The 21,459-nt window shown below is 48.1% G+C and overlaps 1 protein-coding gene across 1 annotated transcript in view; it reads left to right on the forward strand.

Annotated features, from left to right (window-relative positions):
- The window catches only part of DGAT1 (diacylglycerol O-acyltransferase 1), a 365,492-nt gene that overhangs the window by 217,644 nt on the left and 126,389 nt on the right, over positions 1 to 21,459 (forward strand). Inside the window, exon 11 of the mRNA XM_030220830.1 lies at positions 13,328 to 13,369. Within this exon, the coding sequence (XP_030076690.1) occupies positions 13,328 to 13,369 (42 nt within the window). The remainder of the gene's footprint in view (positions 1 to 13,327; positions 13,370 to 21,459) is intronic.

Below are 21,459 nucleotides of genomic sequence, written 5' to 3' on the forward strand. Positions count from 1 at the left end.
TCGACGCCCCCATCGTGGACGTGGCTCCACAGAGTCGAGTCGGGCACGGTTGCAGACACAGGTCCGTGAACTTGTGTCTGACACCGAGGGTGAGGCCTCGTGGGAAGAGGAAGAAGATCCCAGATATTTCTCTGACGAGGAGTCTGAGGGTCTTCCTTCCGATCCCACTCCCTCTCCTGAGAGACAGCTTTCTCCTCCCGAGAGTCTGTCTTTTGCTTCCTTTGTCCGGGAGATGTCTACGGCCATCCCCTTCCCGGTGGTTGTGGAGGACGAGCCCAGGGCTGAAATGTTTGAGCTCCTGGACTATCCTTCTCCACCTAAGGAAGCGTCCACTGTACCCATGCACCATGTTCTAAAAAAGACATTGCTGGCGAACTGGACCAAGCCTTTAACTAATCCCCACATTCCCAAGAAGATCGAGTCCCAGTACCGGATCCATGGGGACCCAGATCTGATGCGCACTCAGTTGCCTCATGATTCTGGAGTTGTGGATTTGGCCCTAAAGAAGGCTAAGAGTTCTAGGGAGCATGCTTCGGCGCCCCCGGGCAAGGACTCTAGAACCTTAGACTCCTTTGGGAGGAAGGCCTACCATTCTTCTATGCTCGTGGCCAAAATTCAGTCCTACCAGCTCTACACGAGCATACACATGCGGAACAATGTGCGGCAGTTGGCGGGCTTGGTTGATGCGCTCCCCCCTGAGCAAGCCAAGCCTTTTCAGGAGGTGGTCAGGCAGCTGAAGGCGTGCAGAAAATTCCTGGCCAGAGGGGTGTATGACACCTTTGATGTTGCGTCCAGAGCCGCTGCTCAAGGTGTGGTGATGCGCAGGCTGTCATGGCTGCGTGCCTCCGACCTGGAGAATAGAATCCAGCAGCGGATTGCGGACTCGCCTTGCCGTGCGGATAACATTTTTGGAGAGAAAGTCGAACAGGTGGTAGAGCAGCTCCACCAGCGGGACACCGCATTCGACAAGTTCTCCCGCCGGCAGCCTTCAGCCTCTACCTCTACAGGTAGAAGATTTTTGGGGGGAAGGAAGACTGTTCCCTACTCTTCTGGCAAGCGTAGGTACAATCCTCCTTCCCGACAGCCTGCGGCCCAGGCTAAGCCCCAGCGCGCTCGCTCTCGTCAGCAGCGTGCGCCTCAGCAAGGCCCCTCGGCTCCCCAGCAAAAGCAAGGGACGAGCTTTTGACTGGCTCCAGCAGAGCATAGCCGACATCCAAGTGTCAGTGCCGGGCGACCTGCCAGTCGGAGGGAGGTTGAAAGCTTTTCACCAAAGGTGGCCTCTCATAACCTCCGATCAGTGGGTTCTCCAAATAGTCCGGCAAGGATACACCCTCAATTTGGCCTCAAAACCTCCAAATTGTCCTCCGGGAGCTCAGTCTTACAGCTTCCAGCACAAGCAGGTACTTGCAGAGGAACTCTCCGCCCTTCTCAGCGCCAATGCGGTCGAGCCCGTGCCATCCGGGCAAGAAGGGCTGGGATTCTATTCCAGGTACTTCCTTGTGGAAAAGAAAACAGGGGGGATGCGTCCCATCCTAGACCTAAGGGCCCTGAACAAATATCTGGTCAAAGAAAAGTTCAGGATGCTTTCCCTGGGCACCCTCCTTCCCATGATTCAGGAAAACGATTGGCTATGCTCTCTGGACTTGAAGGATGCCTACACACACATCCCGATACTGCCAGCTCACAGACAGTATCTGCGATTTCAGCTGGGCACACGTCACTTCCAGTACTGTGTGCTACCCTTTGGGCTTGCCTCTGTGCCCAGGGTGTTCACAAAGTGCCTGGCTGTAGTAGCAGCGGCGCTTCGCAGGCTGGGAGTGCACGTGTTCCCATATCTCGACGATTGGCTGGTGAAGAACACATCCGAGGCAGGAGCCCTGCAGTCCATGCAGATGACTATTCGCCTCCTGGAGCTACTGGGGTTTGTGATAAATTATCCAAAGTCCCATCTTCTCCCAGTGCAGAGACTCGAATTCATAGGAGCTCTGCTGGATTCTCGGACAGCTCACGCCTATCTCCCAGAGACGAGAGCCAACAACTTGTTGTCCCTCGTCTCGCGGGTGCGAGCGTCCCAGCAGATCACAGCTCGGCAGATGTTGAGATTGCTAGGCCACATGGCCTCCACAGTCCATGTGACTCCCATGGCCCGCCTTCACATGAGATCTGCTCAATGGACCCTAGCTTCCCAGTGGTTCCAGGCTGCTGGGGATCTAGAAGACGTAATCCACCTGTCCACGAGTTTTCTCGAATCCCTGTATTGGTGGACGATTTGGTCCAATCTGACTCTGGGACGTCCCTTCCAAATTCCTCAGCCTCAAAAAGTGCTGACCACGGATGCGTCTCTCCTGGGGTGGGGAGCTCATGTCGATGGGCTTCACACCCAAGGAAGCTGGTCCCTCCAGGAACGCGATCTGCAGATCAATCTTCTGGAGTTACGTGCGATCTGGAACGCTCTGAAGGCTTTCAGAGATCGGCTGTCCCACCAAATTATCCAAATTCAGACAGAGACAACCAGGTTGCCATGTACTACGTCAACAAGCAGGGGGGCACCGGATCTCGCCCCCTGTGTCAGGAAGCCGTCAGCATGTGGCTGTGGGCTCGCCGTCACGGCATGGTGCTCCAAGCCACATATCTGGCAGGCGTAAACAACAGTCTGGCCGACAGGTTGAGCAGGATTATGCAACCTCACGAGTGGTCGCTCAATTCCAAGGTATTGCGACAGATCTTCCAGGTGTGGGGCACCCCCTTGGTAGACCTCTTCGCATCTCGAGCCAACCACAAAGTCCCTCAGTTCTGTTCCAGGCTTCAGGCCCACGGCAGATTGGCATCGGATGCCTTCCTCCTGGATTGGGGGGAGGGTCTGCTGTATGCTTATCCTCCCATACCTCTGGTGGGGAAGACTTTGTTGAAACTCAAGCAAGATCGAGGCACCATGATTCTGATTGTTCCTTTTTGGCCGCGTCAGATCTGGTTCCCTCTTCTTCTGGAGTTGTCCTCCGAAGAACCCTGGAGATTGGAGTGTTTTCCGACCCTCATCACACAGGACGAAGGGGCGCTTCTGCATCCCAACCTCCGGTCCCTGGCTCTCACGGCCTGGATGTTGAGAGCGTAGACTTTGCCTCTTTGGGTCTGTCAGAGGGTGTCTCCCGCATCTTGCTTGCTTCCAGGAATGATTCCACTAAGAGGAGTTACTTCTTTCTATGGAGGAGGTTTGCCGTCTGGTGTGACAGCAAGGCCCTAGATCCTCGCTCTTGTCCTACACAGACCCTGCTTGAATACCTTCTGCACTTGTCTGAGTCTGGTCTCAAGACCAACTCTGTAAGGGTTCACCTTAGTGCGATTAGTGCATACCATTACCGTGTGGAAGGTAAGCCGATCTCAGGACAGCCTTTAGTTGTTCGCTTCATGAGAGGTTTGCTGTTGTCAAAGCCCCCTATCAAGCCTCCTACAGTGTCATGGGATCTCAATGTCGTCCTCACCCAGCTGATGAAACCTCCTTTTGAGCCACTGAATTCCTGCCATCTGAAGTACTTGACCTGGAAGGTCATTTTCTTGGTGGCAGTTACTTCAGCTCGTAGAGTCAGTGAGCTTCAGGCCCTGGTAGCCCAGGCCCCTTACACCAAATTTCTCACCCTAAGTTCTTGCCAAAGGTTGTGTCGGAGTTCCATCTGAACCAGTCTATTGTCTTGCCAACATTCTTTCCCCGTCCTCATTCCTGCCCTGCTGAACGTCAGTTGCACACATTGGACTGCAAGAGAGCATTGGCCTTCTACCTGGAGCGGACACAGCCCAACAGACAGTCCGCCCAATTGTTTGTTTCTTTTGATCCCAATAGGAGGGGAGTGTCTGTGGGGAAACGCACCATATCCAATTGGCTAGCAGATTGCATTTCCTTCACTTACGCCCAGGCGGGGCTGGCTCTTGAGGGTCATGTCACGGCTCATAATGTTAGAGCCATGGCTGCGTCGGTAGCCCACTTGAAGTCAGCCTCTATTGAAGAAATTTGCAAAGCTGCGACTTGGTCATCTGTCCACACATTCACATCTCATTACTGCCTGCAGCAGGATACCCGACGCGACAGTCGGTTCGGGCAGTCAGTTCTTCAGAACCTGTTTGGGCTTTAGGATCCAACTCCACCCCCCGAGGGCCCTGTTTGTTCTGTTCCAGGCTGCACTCTCAGTTAGTTGGTAAATTTTTTAGGTCAATCTCAGTTATGTCCTCGCCGTTGCGAGGCCCAATTGACCATGGTTGTTGTTTTGAGTGAGCCTGGGGGCTAGGGATACCCCATCAGTGAGAACAAGCAGCCTGCTTGTCCTCGGAGAAAGCGAATGCTACATACCTGTAGAAGGTATTCTCCGAGGACAGCAGGCTGATTGTTCTCACAAACCCGCCCACCTCCCCTTTGGAGTTGTGTCTTCCCTTGCTTTGTTTTGCTACATATGGGACTGACGAACACGAGCCGGTTCGGGCGGGAAGACGGCCGCGCATGCGCGGTGCGCATGAGCGCGCAAGGACTAGCAAAGGCCTTTGCTAGTGAAGATTCCGATTGGAGGGGCTGCCGTGGACGTCACCCATCAGTGAGAACAATCAGCCTGCTGTCCTCGGAGAATACCTTCTACAGGTATGTAGCATTCGCTTTTCGTCGCCAACACACCCCTTTCTCCCTGGCCAACCCCTTTATTGTTCTGCCATTGCTCCGCCCCCAACGTCATGACGTTTGAGGCGAGGGCGGGGCCCGGAGCGATTTCCCCCCCCCCCCCCCCGCCTCCCTGCCTCCCTCCCTGCCAACCCCTTCGTTGTTCTGCCATAGCTCCGCCCTTGAGGGCGGGGCCCAGAGCGATTTTGGTGGCTTCACAACCACGAACCTTCGAATCTTTTTGAAGGAAGTCAGAGCTTGGCTTCACTGACGTCAGTGTCCTCAGAACGTTGAGGGTGAGTTTTATTATAGTAGATTATTCCATATACTCCTAATCGGATACTTCGATCATTGGATTCTAATCGCTTGGTTTTGCTTTTGTCCAAGGCTGCACATTTTGAAACTACCAGGATAGCAGTTTTTTACTTTCTAGCACCTTGGCTTTGGAATAATCTACCTTTAAACATAAGGGCTGAACTTTCATTTCTCTGTTTTAAACCTCTCCTTAAAACTCATTTTTTAAATTTAGCCTTTAATGACTGTTCGGCTTGAGCAGTTATTATTGTAGTCTGTAAGATGGTAAAGGGTTGGCTTACCTAGATGAAAAATTTTATCTGTTTGTAGTATGATTGGGATGCTTGATGAATGCGTCTTTCCTGTTATATAATGGAGTTATTTTCTTATTGTATATTTTCATTGTAATTTTGGAAACTGCCTTAGAAAGGGGGTATATCAAGTACTTATTAAACTTTAAACATTATTCAAACTTGTCAAAACATGTGGATTGTGGAAAAATTGCAGGAAGACCTTAGGAATCTGGGTATCCAAATGACACATGAAATTTAATGTGGACAAATGCAAAGTGATGCACATTAGGAAGAGTAAACTAAATCATAGTTATCTGATGCCAGGGTCCACCTTAGGAGTAACCATCCAAGAAAAACATCTACGTATCATTGTTGACAATATTCTGAAATCTTTTGCCCAGTGTGCAGTGGTGGCCAAAAAAGCAAACAGGATGCTAGGAATTATTAGGAAAGAGATGGTAAATTAGACCAAGAATATTATAGTGCCTCTCTCTTTCTCCATGGTGTGACCTGACCTTGAGTATTGCTTTCAATTCTGGTCGCTGTATCTCAAAAAAGATATAGCGGAATTAGAAAAGGTTCAAAGAAGAGCAACCAAAATGATAAAGGGGATGGAACTCGTTTCATATGAGGAAAGTCTAAAGAGGTTAGGGCTGTTCTGCTTGAAAAAGACATGGATGAGGGGAGATATTACAAAATTCTGAGTGGTGTAGAACAAGTAGAAGTGAACCAGTTTTTTTACTCATTCCAAATGTATAAAGACTAGGGGACACTGAAGGAAGTTACACGGAAATACTTATAAAACAAATAGGAGGAAATAAATTTTACTTCAACAAATAGTAAAGCTGTGGAACTCTGGGCAAATCACTTAATCCTCCATTGCCCCAGGTACAAATAAGTACCTGTATATGTAAGCCGCATTGAGCCTGCCATGAGTGGGAAAGCGCGGGGTACAAATGTAACAAAAAAAAAACCATAATGAATCATATTCAAGAAAACTAAGCATCTACATGCAAATTTCAGTTTGAAAGTTCCTCCTAATGCTAGAATTCGAGGCTTTAGCCCCAGGAATTCTCTCCTTCTTCTTTGAGTAGATTTACTAATATGCTGTTGATCACAGCATACTCCTCGATATCCTGTCCTCACTTGGATTCCAGGGCTCTGTCCTTTCCTGGTTCTCTTCCTACCTCTCCCTCCGCACCTTTAGTGTTCACTCTGGTGGATCCTCTTCTACTTCTATCCCTCTGCCTGTCGGCGTACCTCAGGGTTCTGTTCTTGGTCCCCTCCTCTTCTATCTACACTTCTTCCCTTGGTTCATTAATCTCATCCCATGGCTTTTCCTACCATCTCTATGCTGATGACTCCCAAATCTACCTTTCTACCCCTGATATCTCACCTTGCATCCAAACCAAAGTTTCAGCGTGCTTGTCTGACATTGCTGTCTGGATGTCTCAACGCCACCTGAAATTAAACATGACTAAAACCGAACTTCTCATTTTTCCCCCCAAACCCACCTCCCCACTCCCCCCATTTTCTATTTCTGTTGATGGCTCTCTCATTCTCCCTGTCTCCTCGGCTCGAAACCTTGGGGTCATCTTTGACTCTTCTCTCTCCTTCTCTGCTCACATCCAGCAGACCACCAAGACCTGTCGTTTCTTTCTTTACAACATCCGTAAAATCTGCCCCTTTCTTTCCGAGCACTCTACCAAAACCCTCATCCATACCCTTGTCACCTCTCGTTTAGACTACTGCAATCTGCTTCTTGCTGGCCTCCCACTTAGTCACCTCTCCCCTCTCCAGTCGGTTCAAATCTCTGCTGCCCGTCTCGTCTTCCGCCAGGGTCACTTTACTCATACTACCCCTCTCCTCAAGTCGCTTCACTGGCTCCCTATCCGTTTTTGCATCCTGTTCAAACTTCTTCTACTAACCTATAAATGTACTCACTCTGCCGCTCCCCAGTATCTCTCCACACTCGTCCTTCCCTACACCCCTTCCCGTGCACTCCGCTCCATGGATAAATCCTTCTTATCTGTTCCCTTCTCCACTACTGCTAAATCCAGACTTCGCGCCTTCTGTCTCGCTGCACCCTACGCTTGGAATAAACTTCCTGAGCCCCTACATCTTGCCCCTTCCTTGGCCACCTTTAAATCTAGACTGAAAGCCCACCTCTTTAACATTGCTTTTGACTCGTAACCACTTGTAACCACTTGCCTCCACCTACCCTCCTCCTTCCTGTACACAATAATTGATTTGATTTGCTTACTTTATTTTTTGTCTATTAGATTGTAAGCTCTTTGAGCAGGGACTGTCTTTCTTCTATGTTTGTGCAGCGCTGCGTATGCCTTGTAGCGCTATAGAAATGCTAAATAGTAGTAGTAGTAGTAGGAAACACTTGTATCCTTGATCCAAAAAATTGAGAGGAAATGCATCTGAAGTAAAGTCTGATTATGTTGTTCCTGTCGGTTTCGAAGGCAAAAGACGCAAGGAGAGTCGTGCGTTCTGTAATCGTCTCTAAAGACGTTTCAAGAAATTCTGTTAAGTTTAATTCTGCAGCTGCCGCTGGCAATGATTTAATTCCTGTAATGTAGTAAGCTTTTACAATTGGAGGAAGAGCTTCTTTTGAAATACCCAGCACTTCAACAAAATATTTTCCTAACATTTCCGTCGCGGGTATCAAATGCGTCTTCGGAAAGTTTAAGAATCTTAAATTATTACGCCTAAGTTGATTATCAAGATATTCCATCTTTCTTTGTGCATTGTCTCTTTCTACTACAACATTACCAGCAAGAGTTTGTAATTTCTTAATCTCTAATAAATTTAACTCACATTTTTCTTCTTGCACTTTAACCCTCGATACTACAGACTGCTGTTGTTGTTTAAGCTCCATTACTTCAGTTTTAATTAAATTCGTAGGCTGAAGAAGTGATGAATTTAAAACCTGGATCGAATCCCAAAGGGCCTCTAAGGTTACAACAGCCGGTCTCGATTTTGCGCCGGTTTCCACAGACGGAGCAGCTAGAATGGGGGAAGACGAGGCATCAACACTTCTCGTACTTCCATCCGATGTCGTCTCATCCGGCATCGAGAATCCAACAGGGCCACCTCTAGCTACCGGAGATACCATCTGTAGCTCTCCCATCAGCTCTGAATCTGCCAGGAGCTTTTTACATTGAGTGCACACATATAACTTCTCACCAGCTAAGAGATAATCATACATATGGCACTATGCACACGCAGAATAAGTCACTAAGTCAATGCTAATAGTCAGATTCAATGGTCTGGTTATGTTGTGCAAATGGACAACACCCGCATTTCAAAATAAGTTTTTTGGCAGCTGATGCATGGTCAACAAAGGCAGACAGATCAAAAGTATAAAGAAGGTTGGTATGATTAATTCCAATGCTGTGAAACTATCATCTGCTCAAACGAGGCTGTTGGAGTCTGGTTTCATTTCCCGACTCCGTCTGAGCTGGGAATGTGATAGAGGCAGTCCTTATAGCCCCTGGGGAGAAGGTGACATAATGGTGACACCGAGTGGCTGGATTTAGGGCCTGTGATTGTAGGGTTCTCAAAGAAGCCCTAGTGTGGGGTCCCTGGCTGAGGTCCACTGCTGGAAAACCTGGACTAAATAAGTTAGGAATTGATATAGAACAAGAGAAAGGAATCACTGGATTGTTAAAATCAAAGGTTTATGTTGCCGGTTCTGACATAATCGGAAAACCAAAAGAGGAGAATTTAACTGCTAGATATCAAAAAAAGAAAAGTATAAAGACAGTCTGAGAGCTCACTTGTGGGTAAGATTGCCTGTGCTCAGCCACTGAAGAGAGAATAGACGTGCCACACTGGTGTGCATCAGTATAGTCAGAGCTGCATTTTGATGAAATTACTTAAAAAAAAGCTTTGTTAACAAATTCTCAGTGGATACCTGTTACTTACCATCTAGGATTGTTGAACGAGGAGTAGCTTTGGATGACTTGGAAGAAAAATCAGTTTGATTTAACAACATTCTTGGAAACTACACAAGAAAATATAGCTTCCATATTTACATGCCTATGACCAAATTTTATAAATGGCACTGAAAAATACTAAGGGGCCCTTTTACAAAGGTGCGCTGAAAAATGGCCTGCGGTAGTGTAGATGCGTGTTTTGGGCTCGCACAGAGTCGTTTTTCAGCGCACCTGCCTTTTTTAATATTTTTGCCAAAAATGGACATGCAGCAAAATGAAAATTGCCACATGTCCATTTTGGGTCTGAGACCTTACCGCCAGCCATTGACCTAGCAGTAAAATCTCACACGGTAACCAGGTGGTAATGACCTACGTGCGTTAAATGCCACTTGGCACACGTCCAAAAATAAAAAATTATTTTTTTGGACACATGTCAGATGTGCACCAAAAATGAAATTACCACAAAAGCCACGCAGTAGCCAGGTGGTAACTCCATTTTGGCGTGCATTGGGCGCTCTTAGACACTTATGCGGCTTAGTAAAAGGGCCTCTAAGTGCTGTTCTATAAACGGCGCGCAACGTAGGCATTCTTTATAGAATAGCACTTAGTGCCTAACTTTAGGCGCCAGGTTTTACACCAACTAAACCCTGGTGCAAATACTTGTGCCTAAATTAGATGCAGATCCCCCTTATTCAATAACTGTTCTCATGAGTTACAGGAATGCCCCTGATCTGCCCATGACCCTTTCATGGCTGCCTCTCCCCCCCCCCCCTTTTTTTTTTGAACCATGTGTTAAATTTGCACGCAGATCCTGATGCCTAAAATGTGCACATAAATTTTAATTAATACCCATTAGCACTGACAATTATTAGTACCCAATTATCCTGCTAATTGGCTTAAATTAAATTGCAGGCAGAAATTGGGCACATCCCAAATTTCCACTTGCAATTTTTAGTGCCATACGTAGAATTGGGCTGCTAGTTAGTTTTGTATCCAAATTAGATAAATTGTGTTGAAGGCTCATTTTCAGAAAAAAGATGTTCTCTTTTTACAAACGGGCATTTGCATTAAGAGTTACTTTTTATTTGAAGTTCCCATGTTAGGGCCTGATTAAGTTTCAGAATCTGTTTTGAGAAGATGTTGAGCAGTAGTCAGTAAGCATTTGTTTACTTGGGGCATTGTTAAATATGGCTGGGGGAGATTCCCCCTATATATGCCATTGCTTTTTTTTTTTCCCTTGATTATTATTTTTTTGCCTCCTTATGTTGCTTTTCTTTGTGACTGCTTATTTTTCTGTTTTGTTTTTTTTTGAGGGGGGGGAGGGTTCTGTCATGTCTGTGGCCGTGACCCCTCTCAGACTCACCGTATTTCCGGCGGTCAGCTTCTGAGCTGGCTCCGGTCTGTTCTTTCTGTGTTCGTTCTGTCTGTCTCTGTGTGCTGGCTGCATTGGATTGTCTGTGTGCTGTTTCCCGTTCCAGACTTCAGCCCAGTCCAGTCCGGATCTTCCGGCCTGCCAGACTTGTTTTGTTTGAACCTACACAGCACCCGGAGTTGCCTGGTGATTGCTGCAGTGAGCCTTAGCTGCTGCTGGGCTTATTAGCCATTTTGAAACTCTCTGCTTGGCCTTTGCATCGCCTAAGGCCCTGGTTTGTCGGTGCTTGCTGCACTTCTGCCTAGTTCAGTTTATAGTCTGTATTCTTGCCTGATTCTAGTTTAGTCTTTGTGTAGCTTTGTGTTCTTTACTGCTTGTTTACTGTATTGCTTGTTTCCCAGTCTTGCTGTTGTTTATATGTCTTTGTCTAGTGCTAGGTTGTCTGTGTTTCTTGTTTCAGTGGCTGCTTACAGCTTTCAGTTCTGTCTCTTGTCTACCAGTGTTTGTTCCCTGTTTCAGTGGCTGCTTGCAGCTTTCAGTTCTGTCCCTTGTCTGTCTCCTAGTCTAGTATTCTGCCTAGCCTCCCTGTGTATTCTAGTCCCTGTGTGCATCCTGCTGGTATCCAGTTTCTGCTCTGTCCGGTAAGCCCTGCCGGCCACCTGCACTCAGGGGCTCAACTGCTGAGGAACGGTGGCTAAGTGCAGGTGAAGTCTAGCTGGCCCTGTCAGAGTTCTGCCTTATCCCTGTGTGGGGTGGTTTTGCCTGCCGCTGCCACTCCTCAGCAGTGGCCCAAGGGCTCACAAACCTAGTTCCTGCTTTTTGGTAAACGTGACAGAATGCAAAGGCCATGAGCTCGGCAAGATCATCCTTCCAGCTGGGCTTTCAGCCCAAGACTTTTTGCTCTGTTGGCAACCTGGTTTCCAGCCCCGGTTCAGTTCCTAATTCCAGTTCGGATCCCAGTTCCAACTCAACTTTTGCCCTGGAGAATTCTTGTGAAGCTGCAGCGGAGAGAAGGCGTGGCTGGGGGTCTGCTTCTGTTGTTACCCAGTTTCTCCTATTGATTCTTCTATCACACTCCTCGAATACCGCGGCAGACTTCTCTTTGATCCAGCCCTGTGGGATACTCCTGAAGCCGACGCTGAGAGAAGGCGTCTTGAGGGTCCCGAGTGCATGGCTGTCCTGCAGTCGTTTTTCACTTCCAGTCAAGCTGCAGTCGTTTTTCACTTCCAGTCAAGCTGCTGAGTCCGCGCCGAGTTCCAGCCAAGATGATGCTGAGTCCACTCCGAGTTTGAGTTCCAGCCAAGAAGATGCTGAGTCTACTCTGAGTTCCCATTCCAGCCAAGATGCTGAGTCTACTCTGAGTTCCAGCTGCAGCCAAGATGCTGAGTCTACGCCGAGCTTCAGTTCCCGCCTAGATGCTGAGTCTACTCTGAGTCCAAGTTCCGGCCAAGCTGCTGAGTCCATGCTATGTTCCAGTTCCAGCCAAGCTGCTGAGTCCATGCTATGTTCCAGTTCCAGCCAAGCTGCTGAGTCCAAGTCAAGTTTCAGTTCCAGCCAAGTTGCTCAGTCCCAGCAGAGTTCAAGCTCCAGCCCAGCTACCCCTGGTCATGTTTTGAAGCTCCTCCGTAGGTTTCACCATTGTTACCCATGGAAACTTGAAAGCCCCCGTGGGGTCACGGGAGCCTTGAGGGGGAGGTACTGTCACGTCTGTGGCCGTGACCCCTCTCAGACTCGCCGTATTTCCGGCGGTCAGCTTCTGAGCTGGCTCCGGTCTGTTCTTCCTGTGTTTTTTCTGTCTCTGTGTGCTGGCTGCATTGGATTGTCTGTGTGCTGTTTCCTGTTCCAGACTTCAGCCCAGTCCAGTCCGGATCTTCCGGCCTGCCAGACTTGTTTTGTTTGAACTTACACAGCACCCGTAGTTGCCTGGTGATTGCTGCAGTGAGCCTCAGCTGCTGCTGGGCTTATTAGCCATTTTGAAACTCTCTGCTTGGCCTTTGCATCGCCTAAGGCCCTGGTTTGTTGGTGCTTGCTGCACTTCTGCCTAGTCCAGTTTATAGTCTGTATTCTTGCTTGATTCTAGTTTAGTCTTTGTTTAGCTTCTGTACTGCTTGTTTACTGTATTGCTTGTTTCCCAGTCTTGCTGTTGTTTATATGTCTTTGTCTAGTGCTAGGTTGTCTGTGTTTCTTGTTTCAGTGGCTGCTTACAGCTTTCAGTTCTGTCCTTGTCTGTCTCCTAGTCTAGTATTCTGCCTAGCCTCCCTGTGTGTTCTAGACCCTGTGTGTATCCTGCTGGTATCCAGTTTCTGTCCTGTCCAGTAAGCTCTGCCGGCCACCTGCACTCAGGGGCTCAACTCCTGAGGAACGGGTGGCTAAGTGCAGGTGAAGTGTAGCTGGCCCTGTCAGAGTTCTGCCTTATCCCTGTATGGGGTGGTTTTGCCTGCCGCTCCTCGGCAGTGGCCCAAGGGCTCACAAACTTAGTTCCTGCTTTTTGGTAAACGTGACATTTTCATTTCCTTTGTGCTATAGTTCAAGTTCAATTTAGAAAATGGAGATATCTAACAGTTTGATTATATAATAATTTTATAAACTACATTTTTATGAAGAAATATTAATGCCACAAAGCAGCAGTATATTTACTTAATTGAGGATCTATAAAATTCATGATTGCTTACAAGATCCATGAAGCAGAAGGCCTTAGGAGAAGGTAGTGTTGAATGACTGAAGAATTGGTGAGGTCTTTTGAGACTGAATTTGAAATATTTGATATTTTTTTTTTGTCTTTCAGTGGATGGTCCCTACTATTCAGAACTCCATGAAACCCTTTCGAGTAAGTACTCTTGCACCTGTTTGAATATACAATGAGGCCATACATCAGTGGAATCCAAGAAAACATGGCATAAGTACAGAGGATCTCTGGTGGCAAGCAGGGTACATCTGTGACGTTCTGTGGGCATGAAGTGGGGTGAACTGTATAGGCCCTTGTGGTCCTTGTCTGTCGTGTTCCAGGACAGTGGTAGAACAGAGTCGGAAAATTGAAGTATAACACACAACCCTCTGTATGTCCTCTAGAGCAGTGTTTCCCAAGTCTGGTTCTGGAGTACCCTTTGCTAGTCATGTTTTCAGGATATCCACAATGAATATGCATGAAAGAGATTTGCATATAATGGAGGCAGAGTATGCAAATCAAGTTCATGCATATTCATTGTGGATATCTTGAAAACCCGACTGGCAAGGTTTACTCCAGGACTGGCCTTGGGAAATACTGCTCTAGAGTAGAGAGAGAGAGAGGTGATAAGGACAAAACAAAGGGCAGATGAAGCATTATTTAATGATAACAGCTGACCATGGTAATAGCTAAGTTTCTACTAACAGGCTAAAGTTCTCCAGAAATAAATCAAGTTGGTGATGGCTGAATAATGTCCAGCAAGGCCTTGGGGACCTTGGAGCTTTACTAGCTTTAGGTAACTGTTGAGATTGTTACAAAGTTTGGAGGTAAGATAGAGGGTAGGGGAAGGTGTTGCATTAAGCATAGCTTCTTAATACTCATCTACCCAGGCCAGAGAATCAATTAGAAGAAAAACAGAAACTGACCCAAAGAAAGAGTGATAACCTTTCAGTCAAATTTCAGTGGCTGGTGACCTGTAGCTGTGGTACATCTAGAAGACTGAATGGGCTAATTGCTTTTTTACTGCTAGCATTTACGATGGGTGTCATGTCATAAGAACATAAAAATAGCCGTACTGGGTCAGACCAATGGTCCATCTAGCCCAGTATTCTGTTTCCAACAGTGGCCAATCCAGGTCACAGGTATCTGTCCAAAACCAAATAGTAGCAACGTTCGGCAAGCAGTGGCTTCCCTATGTCTGTCTCAATAGCAGACTATGGACTTTTTTTTTTTGTTACATTAGTACCCCGCGCTTTCCCACTCATGGCAGGCTCAATGCAGCTTACATATACAGGTACTTATTTGTACCTGGGGCAATGGAGGGTTAAGTGACTTGCCCAGAGTCACAAGGAGCTGCCTGTGCCCGAAGTGGGAATCAAACTCAGTTCCCCAGGACCAGAGTCCACCACCCTAACCACTAGGCCACTCCTCCAGGAACTTGTCCAAATCTTTTTTAAACCCAGATACGTTAACTGCTGTTACCACATCCTCTGGCAACGAGTTCCAGAGCTTAACTATTCTTTGAGTGAAAAAATATTTCTCCGAGGACAAGCAGGCTGCTTGTACTCACACGTGGGTCGACATCCGTGTTGGCCCAGGAATCGGCAATTTTTGCAAGCAAAAAATCAAAAAGGTTTGCCAGAGCCTTCTGGCGCGTGAACCGCGGACGACATCCCGCCCATCATGCGAGCTTTCCCGCTCAGTTATTTTTCTCCGCAGTGAGGTGCAGTCGAGTTTTTCCCCGCTCCTCGCAGGCCCGGGAAATAGTTTTCTGATGTACTTCTTGCCACACTGTCCTCATTTGGGTTCCAGGGTTCTGTCCTGTCTTGGTTCTCCTCCTATCTCTCCCACCGCACCTTCAGAGTACACTCTCATAGATCTTCCTCCACCCGCTCTCTGTTGGAGTTCCCCAGGGATCTGTCCTTGGACCCCTTCTTTTTTCAATCTACACCTCTTCCCTGGGCTCACTGATCTCATCTCATGGTTTCCAGTATCATCTTTATGCTGATGACACCCAGCTATATCTCTCCACACCAGACATCACCGCAGAAACCCAGGCCAAGGTATCGGCCTGCTTATCCGACATTGCTGCATGGATGTCCAACCGCCACCTGAAACTGAACATGTCCAAGACCGAGGTTATCGTCTTTCCACCAAAACCCACTTCTCCTCTTCCTCCACTCTCTATCTCAGTTGATGGCACCCTCATCCTCCCCGTTTCATCTGCCCGCAACCTCGGAGTCATCTTCGACTCCTCCCTCTCCTTCTCTGTGCATATCCAGCAGATAGCCAAGACCTGTCGCTTCTTTCTCTTTAGCATCAGCAAAATTCGCCCTTTCCTCTCTGAGCACACCACCCGTACTCTCGTCCACGCTCTCATTACCTCTAGCCTTGACTACTGCAACCTACTGCTTACTGGCCTCCCACTTAGCCATCTATCTCCCCTTCAATTTGTTCAGAACTCTGCTGCATGTCTTATATTCCGCCTGAACCGATATACTCATATCACCCCTCTTCTCAGGTCACTTCACTGGCTTCCAATCAGATACCGCATACAGTTCAAGCTTCTCCTTCTTACCTACAAATGCACTCAGTCTGCAGCCCCTCATTACCTCTCTACTCTCATTTCCCCTTACGTTCCCGCCCGTAACCTCCGCTCACAGGACAAATACCTCCTCTCAGTACCCTTCACCACCACCAACTCCAGGCTCCGCTCATTCTGCCTCGCCTCACCCTATGCTTGGAATAAACTTCCTGAGCCCTTACGCCAAGCCCCCTCCCTACCCATCTTCAAATCCTTGCTCAAAGCCCACCTCTTCAATGTTGTTTTCGGCACCTAACCTTTATACCTTTCAGGAAATCTAGACTGCCCCTATTTGACTGACTGTACACTTGTCCTTTAGATTGTAAGCTCCTTTGAGCAGGGACTGTCCTTCTATGTTAAATTGTACAGCGCTGCGTAACCCTAGTAGCGCTTTAGAAATGTCAAGTAGTAGTAGTAGTAGTATGTAGACTTTTTTTTCTTTTACTTTTTTCTTTTTTGTAGTAGAATTTACAGTTTAAAGAAACTACAGGAGGAGTTTTGGGAGGTTTTTTTTGCCCCTTTTTAAGTTTCCTTTGTTTTTTGACACGACCGGTTTGTTCCCTTCTTTTCGTGCCCTTTTTTCTTTTAACAGGCACGATCGTGTCTTTTGATTACGCCAAAGCCGTTTTTTCTTTCATGTCATTGAAGACACCCAGCGACTTCAAACGTTGTAGTTGGTGCAACCGGACTATCTCGGGTACCAATACCCATGCCTAGTGTATCCAGTGCCTTGGGCCCAACCATAGCCCAGCCGCTTGTAGTCTGTGTCTTTGCATGAAGAAACGGACCCAATTGTCTCGAGATGCCCAACGAGAGAAGCTTTTTGGGGCTCAGTCTGGTCCTTCGATATCGAGGGACGCATCGACGTCGGGAGCAAAGGTAATGGCTGCGGAATGACCAACTCGTGCTGGGAGCAGTGAGGCATTGAGTGGGTCTCCACCTGTCTCGAGGCCTCCTGTTATGCAGGCCCCCCCAGAACCAACCTTCGTCGGCCCTGGCCCCGAGGAGACGTGAGGATTGCACGTCTTCCTCATCGGTACAGAAGAGTCTCGATGACGGGCATCGAGCGAAGGTGAAGAAGCACCGTCATCGTTCTCCTTCGACACACGGTACCGGGAGCTCCCTAGGGATTTGGCACCCAAGAAGCGTCGGCGCCGAGAGGATCGCTCTCCCTCTATTCAGGAGGTGCCGATGCGTTGGTCTAGCAGCCCGGTACCTGCTCCTGAGCCTCGACAGATTCTGCCACTGGCTCCTATCCCGACCCTGCAGCCTTGTCAGACGGTGGCTCTCGATGAGCTCATCAGGGCCCTGCTTCCAGAGCTTCTGGAAGGGTTACTGCGCCAGTCTGCTTCGGTGTCGGGAGTGCTTGCGCCTTCCGTACCGTCAGCTACAGCGGTCTCTGGCCCTCCACCTGTGGTGAGGTCCTTAGCCTCGGTGCCGCCTGCCACCCAGGTTGACTCTACTTCAACGTCGGTGGAGGAAGCTTCACCGGAGTCCAGGCGGGCGTCGACTTCTCGGCATCGCAATCAAGGACGTCGTTCCTCAGCGTTGAGGCAGACTCAGTTTCAGACTGCTTTGAGAGATGTCTTGTCCTATACTGAAGATGAGCGTTCGTGGGAGGAAGAGGAGGATCCCAGGTGCTTTTCATCTGATTCCTATGGGATTCCTTCTGAACCTTCCCCTCCACCAGAAAGTAGACTTTCTCCATCAGAGAGTCTCTCCTTTACCTCCTTTGTCCGGGAAATGGCTGCAGCTATTCCCTTTCCTATGGAGATTGAGGATGAGCCCAGGGCTGAGATGCTCGAGGTCCTGGATTTTCCTTCTCCACGTAGCGGAGAGACTGAATGAATTCTTTGCTTCGGTCTTCACCGAGGAAGATTTGGGTGGGATACCGGTGTCGGAAATGGTATTTCAAGCGGACGAGTCGGAGAAACTTACTGACTTCACGGTAAACCTGGAGGACGTAATGGGGCAGTTCGGCAAACTGAAGAGTAGCAAATCTCCTGGACCGGATGGTATTCATCCTAGAGTACTGATAGAACTGAAAAACGAGCTTGCGGAGCTACTGCTAGTGATATGCAACTTATCCTTAAAATCGAGCGTGGTACCGGAAGATTGGAAGGTGGCCAATGTAACGCCCATTTTTAAAAAAGGCTCCAGGGGAGATCCGGGAAATTATAGACCGGTGAGTCTGACGTCGGTGCCGGGGAAAATGGTAGAGGCTATTATTAAAAACAAAATTACAGAGCACATCCGAGGACATGAGATTACTGAGACCAAGTCAGCATGGCTTTTGTGTGGGGAAATCTTGCCTGACCAATTTACTTCAATTCTTTGAAGGAGTGAACAAACGTGGACAAAAGGGAGTCGGTTGATATTGTGTATCTGGATTTTCAAAAGGCGTTTGACAAGGTACCTCATGAAAGGCTACAGAGGAAATTGGAGGGTCATGGGATAGGAGGAAATGTCCTATTGTGGATTAAAAACTGGTTGAAGGATAGGAAACAGAGAGTGGGGTTAAATGGGCAGTATTCACAATGGAGAAGGGTAGTTAGTGGGGTTCCTCAGGGGTCCGTGCTAGGACCGCTGCTTTTTAATATATTTATAAATGATTTAGAGATGGGAGTAACTAGCGAGGTAATTAAATTTGCTGATGACACAAAGTTATTCAAAGTCGTTAAATCGCGACAGGATTGTGAAAAATTACAAGAGGACCTTACGAGACTGGGAGACTGGGCGGCTAAATGGCAGATGATGTTTAATGTGAGCAAGTGCAAGGTGATGCATGTGGGAAAAAAGAACCCGAATTATAGCTACATCATGCAAGGTTCCACGTTAGGAGTTACGGACCAAGAAAGGGATCTGGGTGTCGTCGTCGATAACACACTGAAACCTTCTGCTCAGTGTGCTGCTGCGGCTAAGAAAGCAAATAGAATGTTGGGTATTATTAGGAAAGGTATGGAAAACAGGTGTGAGGATGTTATAATGCCGTTTTATCGCTCCGTGGTGCGACCGCACCTTGAGTATTGTGTTCAATTCTGGTCGCCGCATCTCAAGAAAGATATAGTAGAATTGGAAAAGGTGCAGCGAAGGGCGACTAAAATGATAGCGGGGATGGGACGACTTCCCTATGAAGAAAGACTAAGGAGGCTAGGGCTATACAGCTTGGAGAAGAGACGGCTGAGGAGAGACATGATAGAGGTATATAAAATAATGAGTGGAGTGGAACAGGTGGATGTGAAGCGTCTGTTCACGCTTTCCAAAAATACTAGGACTAGGGGGCATGCGATGAAACTACAGTGTAGTAAATTTAAAACAAATCGGAGAAAATTTTTCTTCACCCAACGTGTAATTAAACTCTGGAATTCGTTGCCGGAGAAAGTGGTGAAGGCGGTTAGCTTAGCAGAGTTTAAAAAGAGGTTGGACGGATTCCTAAAGGACAAGTCCATAAACCGCTACTAAACGGACTTGGAAAAATCCAAAATTCCAGGAATAACATGTATAGAATGTTTGTACGTTTGGGAAGCTTGCCAGGTGCCCTTGGCCTGGATTGGCCGCTGTCGTGGACAGGATGCTGGGCTCGATGGACCCTTGGTCTTTTCCCAGTATGGCATTACTTATGTACTTATGTACCTAGAGAGGCTGCAACGGCTCCTTTGCATAATGTACTGAAGGAAGTCTTTATGCGAAACTGATCATTTCTTCTGTCTAACCCTGTGATCCCGAAAAGAACTGAATCCCAATATCGGATCCACGGGGAACCTGGATTGATGAAGTCTCAGCTACCTCACAATTCCATGGTGGCGGGACTCTGCTCTCATAATGGTCAAGAGTACTAGGGACTATGCCTCGGTGCCCCCAGGCAGAGAATCTAGAACCTTGGACTCTTTTGGGAGGAAGGTGTTGTACTACTATGGATTTACAGCCTGTTTCACTAACACAGACTACTGGTCGGTCAAGACAGAGCTGAAAAACAATCTTTAACATTCACTTCCATTACAGGCGTATCAGGCCGCTATGCTCGCTGCCAAAATCCAGACATACCAGCTCTTCACGAGCATCCACTTGTGGAATTCGGTAAGGCAACTGTCTAGCTTGGTTGATGCGCTCCCTCCGGCGTAGGCCACGCCTTTTCACCAGGTGGTCGGGCAGCAGAAGGCGTGTCGAAAATTACCGGCCAGGGGTACGTTCGACACTTTTGCCGTAACATCCAGAATCGATGCGCAGACTCTCTAACCTGCGTGTCTGCGTGGCTGCGTGTCTCTAACCTGGATCATTCGGTCCAGCAGTGGATGGGGGATGTCCCGTGCCGGGGGGATAAACTTTTTGGTGAGAAAGTAGAGGATCTGGTTGACCAGCTCAAGAAGCACAATGATGCTATGGATTCTTTCTCCCGCCGGTCGTCTTCTGCTACTACCTCCTCATCTAGGAGGTTTTTTTGAGGGAAGAGGAGTGCTCCCTATTTGTATGCTAAGCGTAGGTACACTCCTGCTTCTCGGCAACCTGTCCAGGCTCAGTCCCAGCGAGCTCGTTCTCGTCAACAGCGTGCGCCTAAGGCCTCTGCGGCTCCTCAGCAAAAGCAAGGGATGGACTTTTGACTGGCTCCAGTTAAGCATAGCCTCAGTCAAAGTGTCCATGCCGGATGACTTGCCGGTTGGGGGGAGGTTGATATTTTTCACCAAAAGTGGCCTCTTATAACCTCCGACCAGTTGGTTCTTCAAATTGTCCGGTTAGGATGCACCCTCAATTTGGAATCCAAGCCTCCAAATTGCTTACCGGGAGCTCAGTCTTATAGCTCCCAGCACAAGCAGGTACTTGCAGAGGAGCTCTCCACCCTTCTGGGGCGGAGTGGAGGAGTAGCCTAGTGGTTAGTGCAGTGGACTTTGATCCTGGGGAACTGAGTTTGATTCCCACGGCAGCTCCTTGTGACTCTGGGCAGGTCACTTAACCCTCCATTGCCCCTGGATATATGTAAACTGAATATATGTAAACTGCTTTGAATGTAGTTGCAAAAGCTCAGAAAGGCGGTATATCAAGTCCCATTTCCCTTTCCCCTTTCCCTTCTACAGGCCCAAGTGGTCGAACCCGTTCCACCAGGGGAAGAAGGGCTGGGATTCTATTCCAGGTACTTCCTTGTGCAAAAGAAAACAGGGGGGATGTGCCCCATCCTAGACCTAAGGGCCCTGAACAAATTTTTAGTCCGAGAAAAGTTCAAGATGGTTTTCCCTGGGCACCCTTCTTCCCATGATTCAGGAAAAGAATTGGCTATGCTCTCTGGACTTAAAGGATGCTTACACCCACATCTCGGTACATCCAGCTCACAGGAAGTATCTTCTTTTTCGGCTAGGATCACAGCACTTTCAGTACCATGTACTGCCTTTCAGCCTGGCGTCTGCGCCCAGAGTGTTTACCAAATGCCTAGCTGTTGTTGCAGCGTCGCTACGCAGACTGGGAGTGCATGTGTTTTCTTATATCCATGATTGGCTTGTGAAGAGCACCTCGAAGGAGGGTGCTCTGGAGTCCATGCGAATGACTATTCGGGTGCTAGAGTTACTGGGGTTCGTCATAAATTATCACAAGTCCCATCTCACCCCAGTCCAAAAATTGGAATTCATTGGAGCCCTGTTGAATACTCAGCTCAAGCTTATCTTCCCGAGGCAAGGGCGGA

The sequence above is a fragment of the Microcaecilia unicolor genome, chromosome 1, assembly GCF_901765095.1.
Source record: "Microcaecilia unicolor chromosome 1, aMicUni1.1, whole genome shotgun sequence".
Lineage (NCBI taxonomy): Eukaryota > Metazoa > Chordata > Amphibia > Gymnophiona > Siphonopidae > Microcaecilia > Microcaecilia unicolor.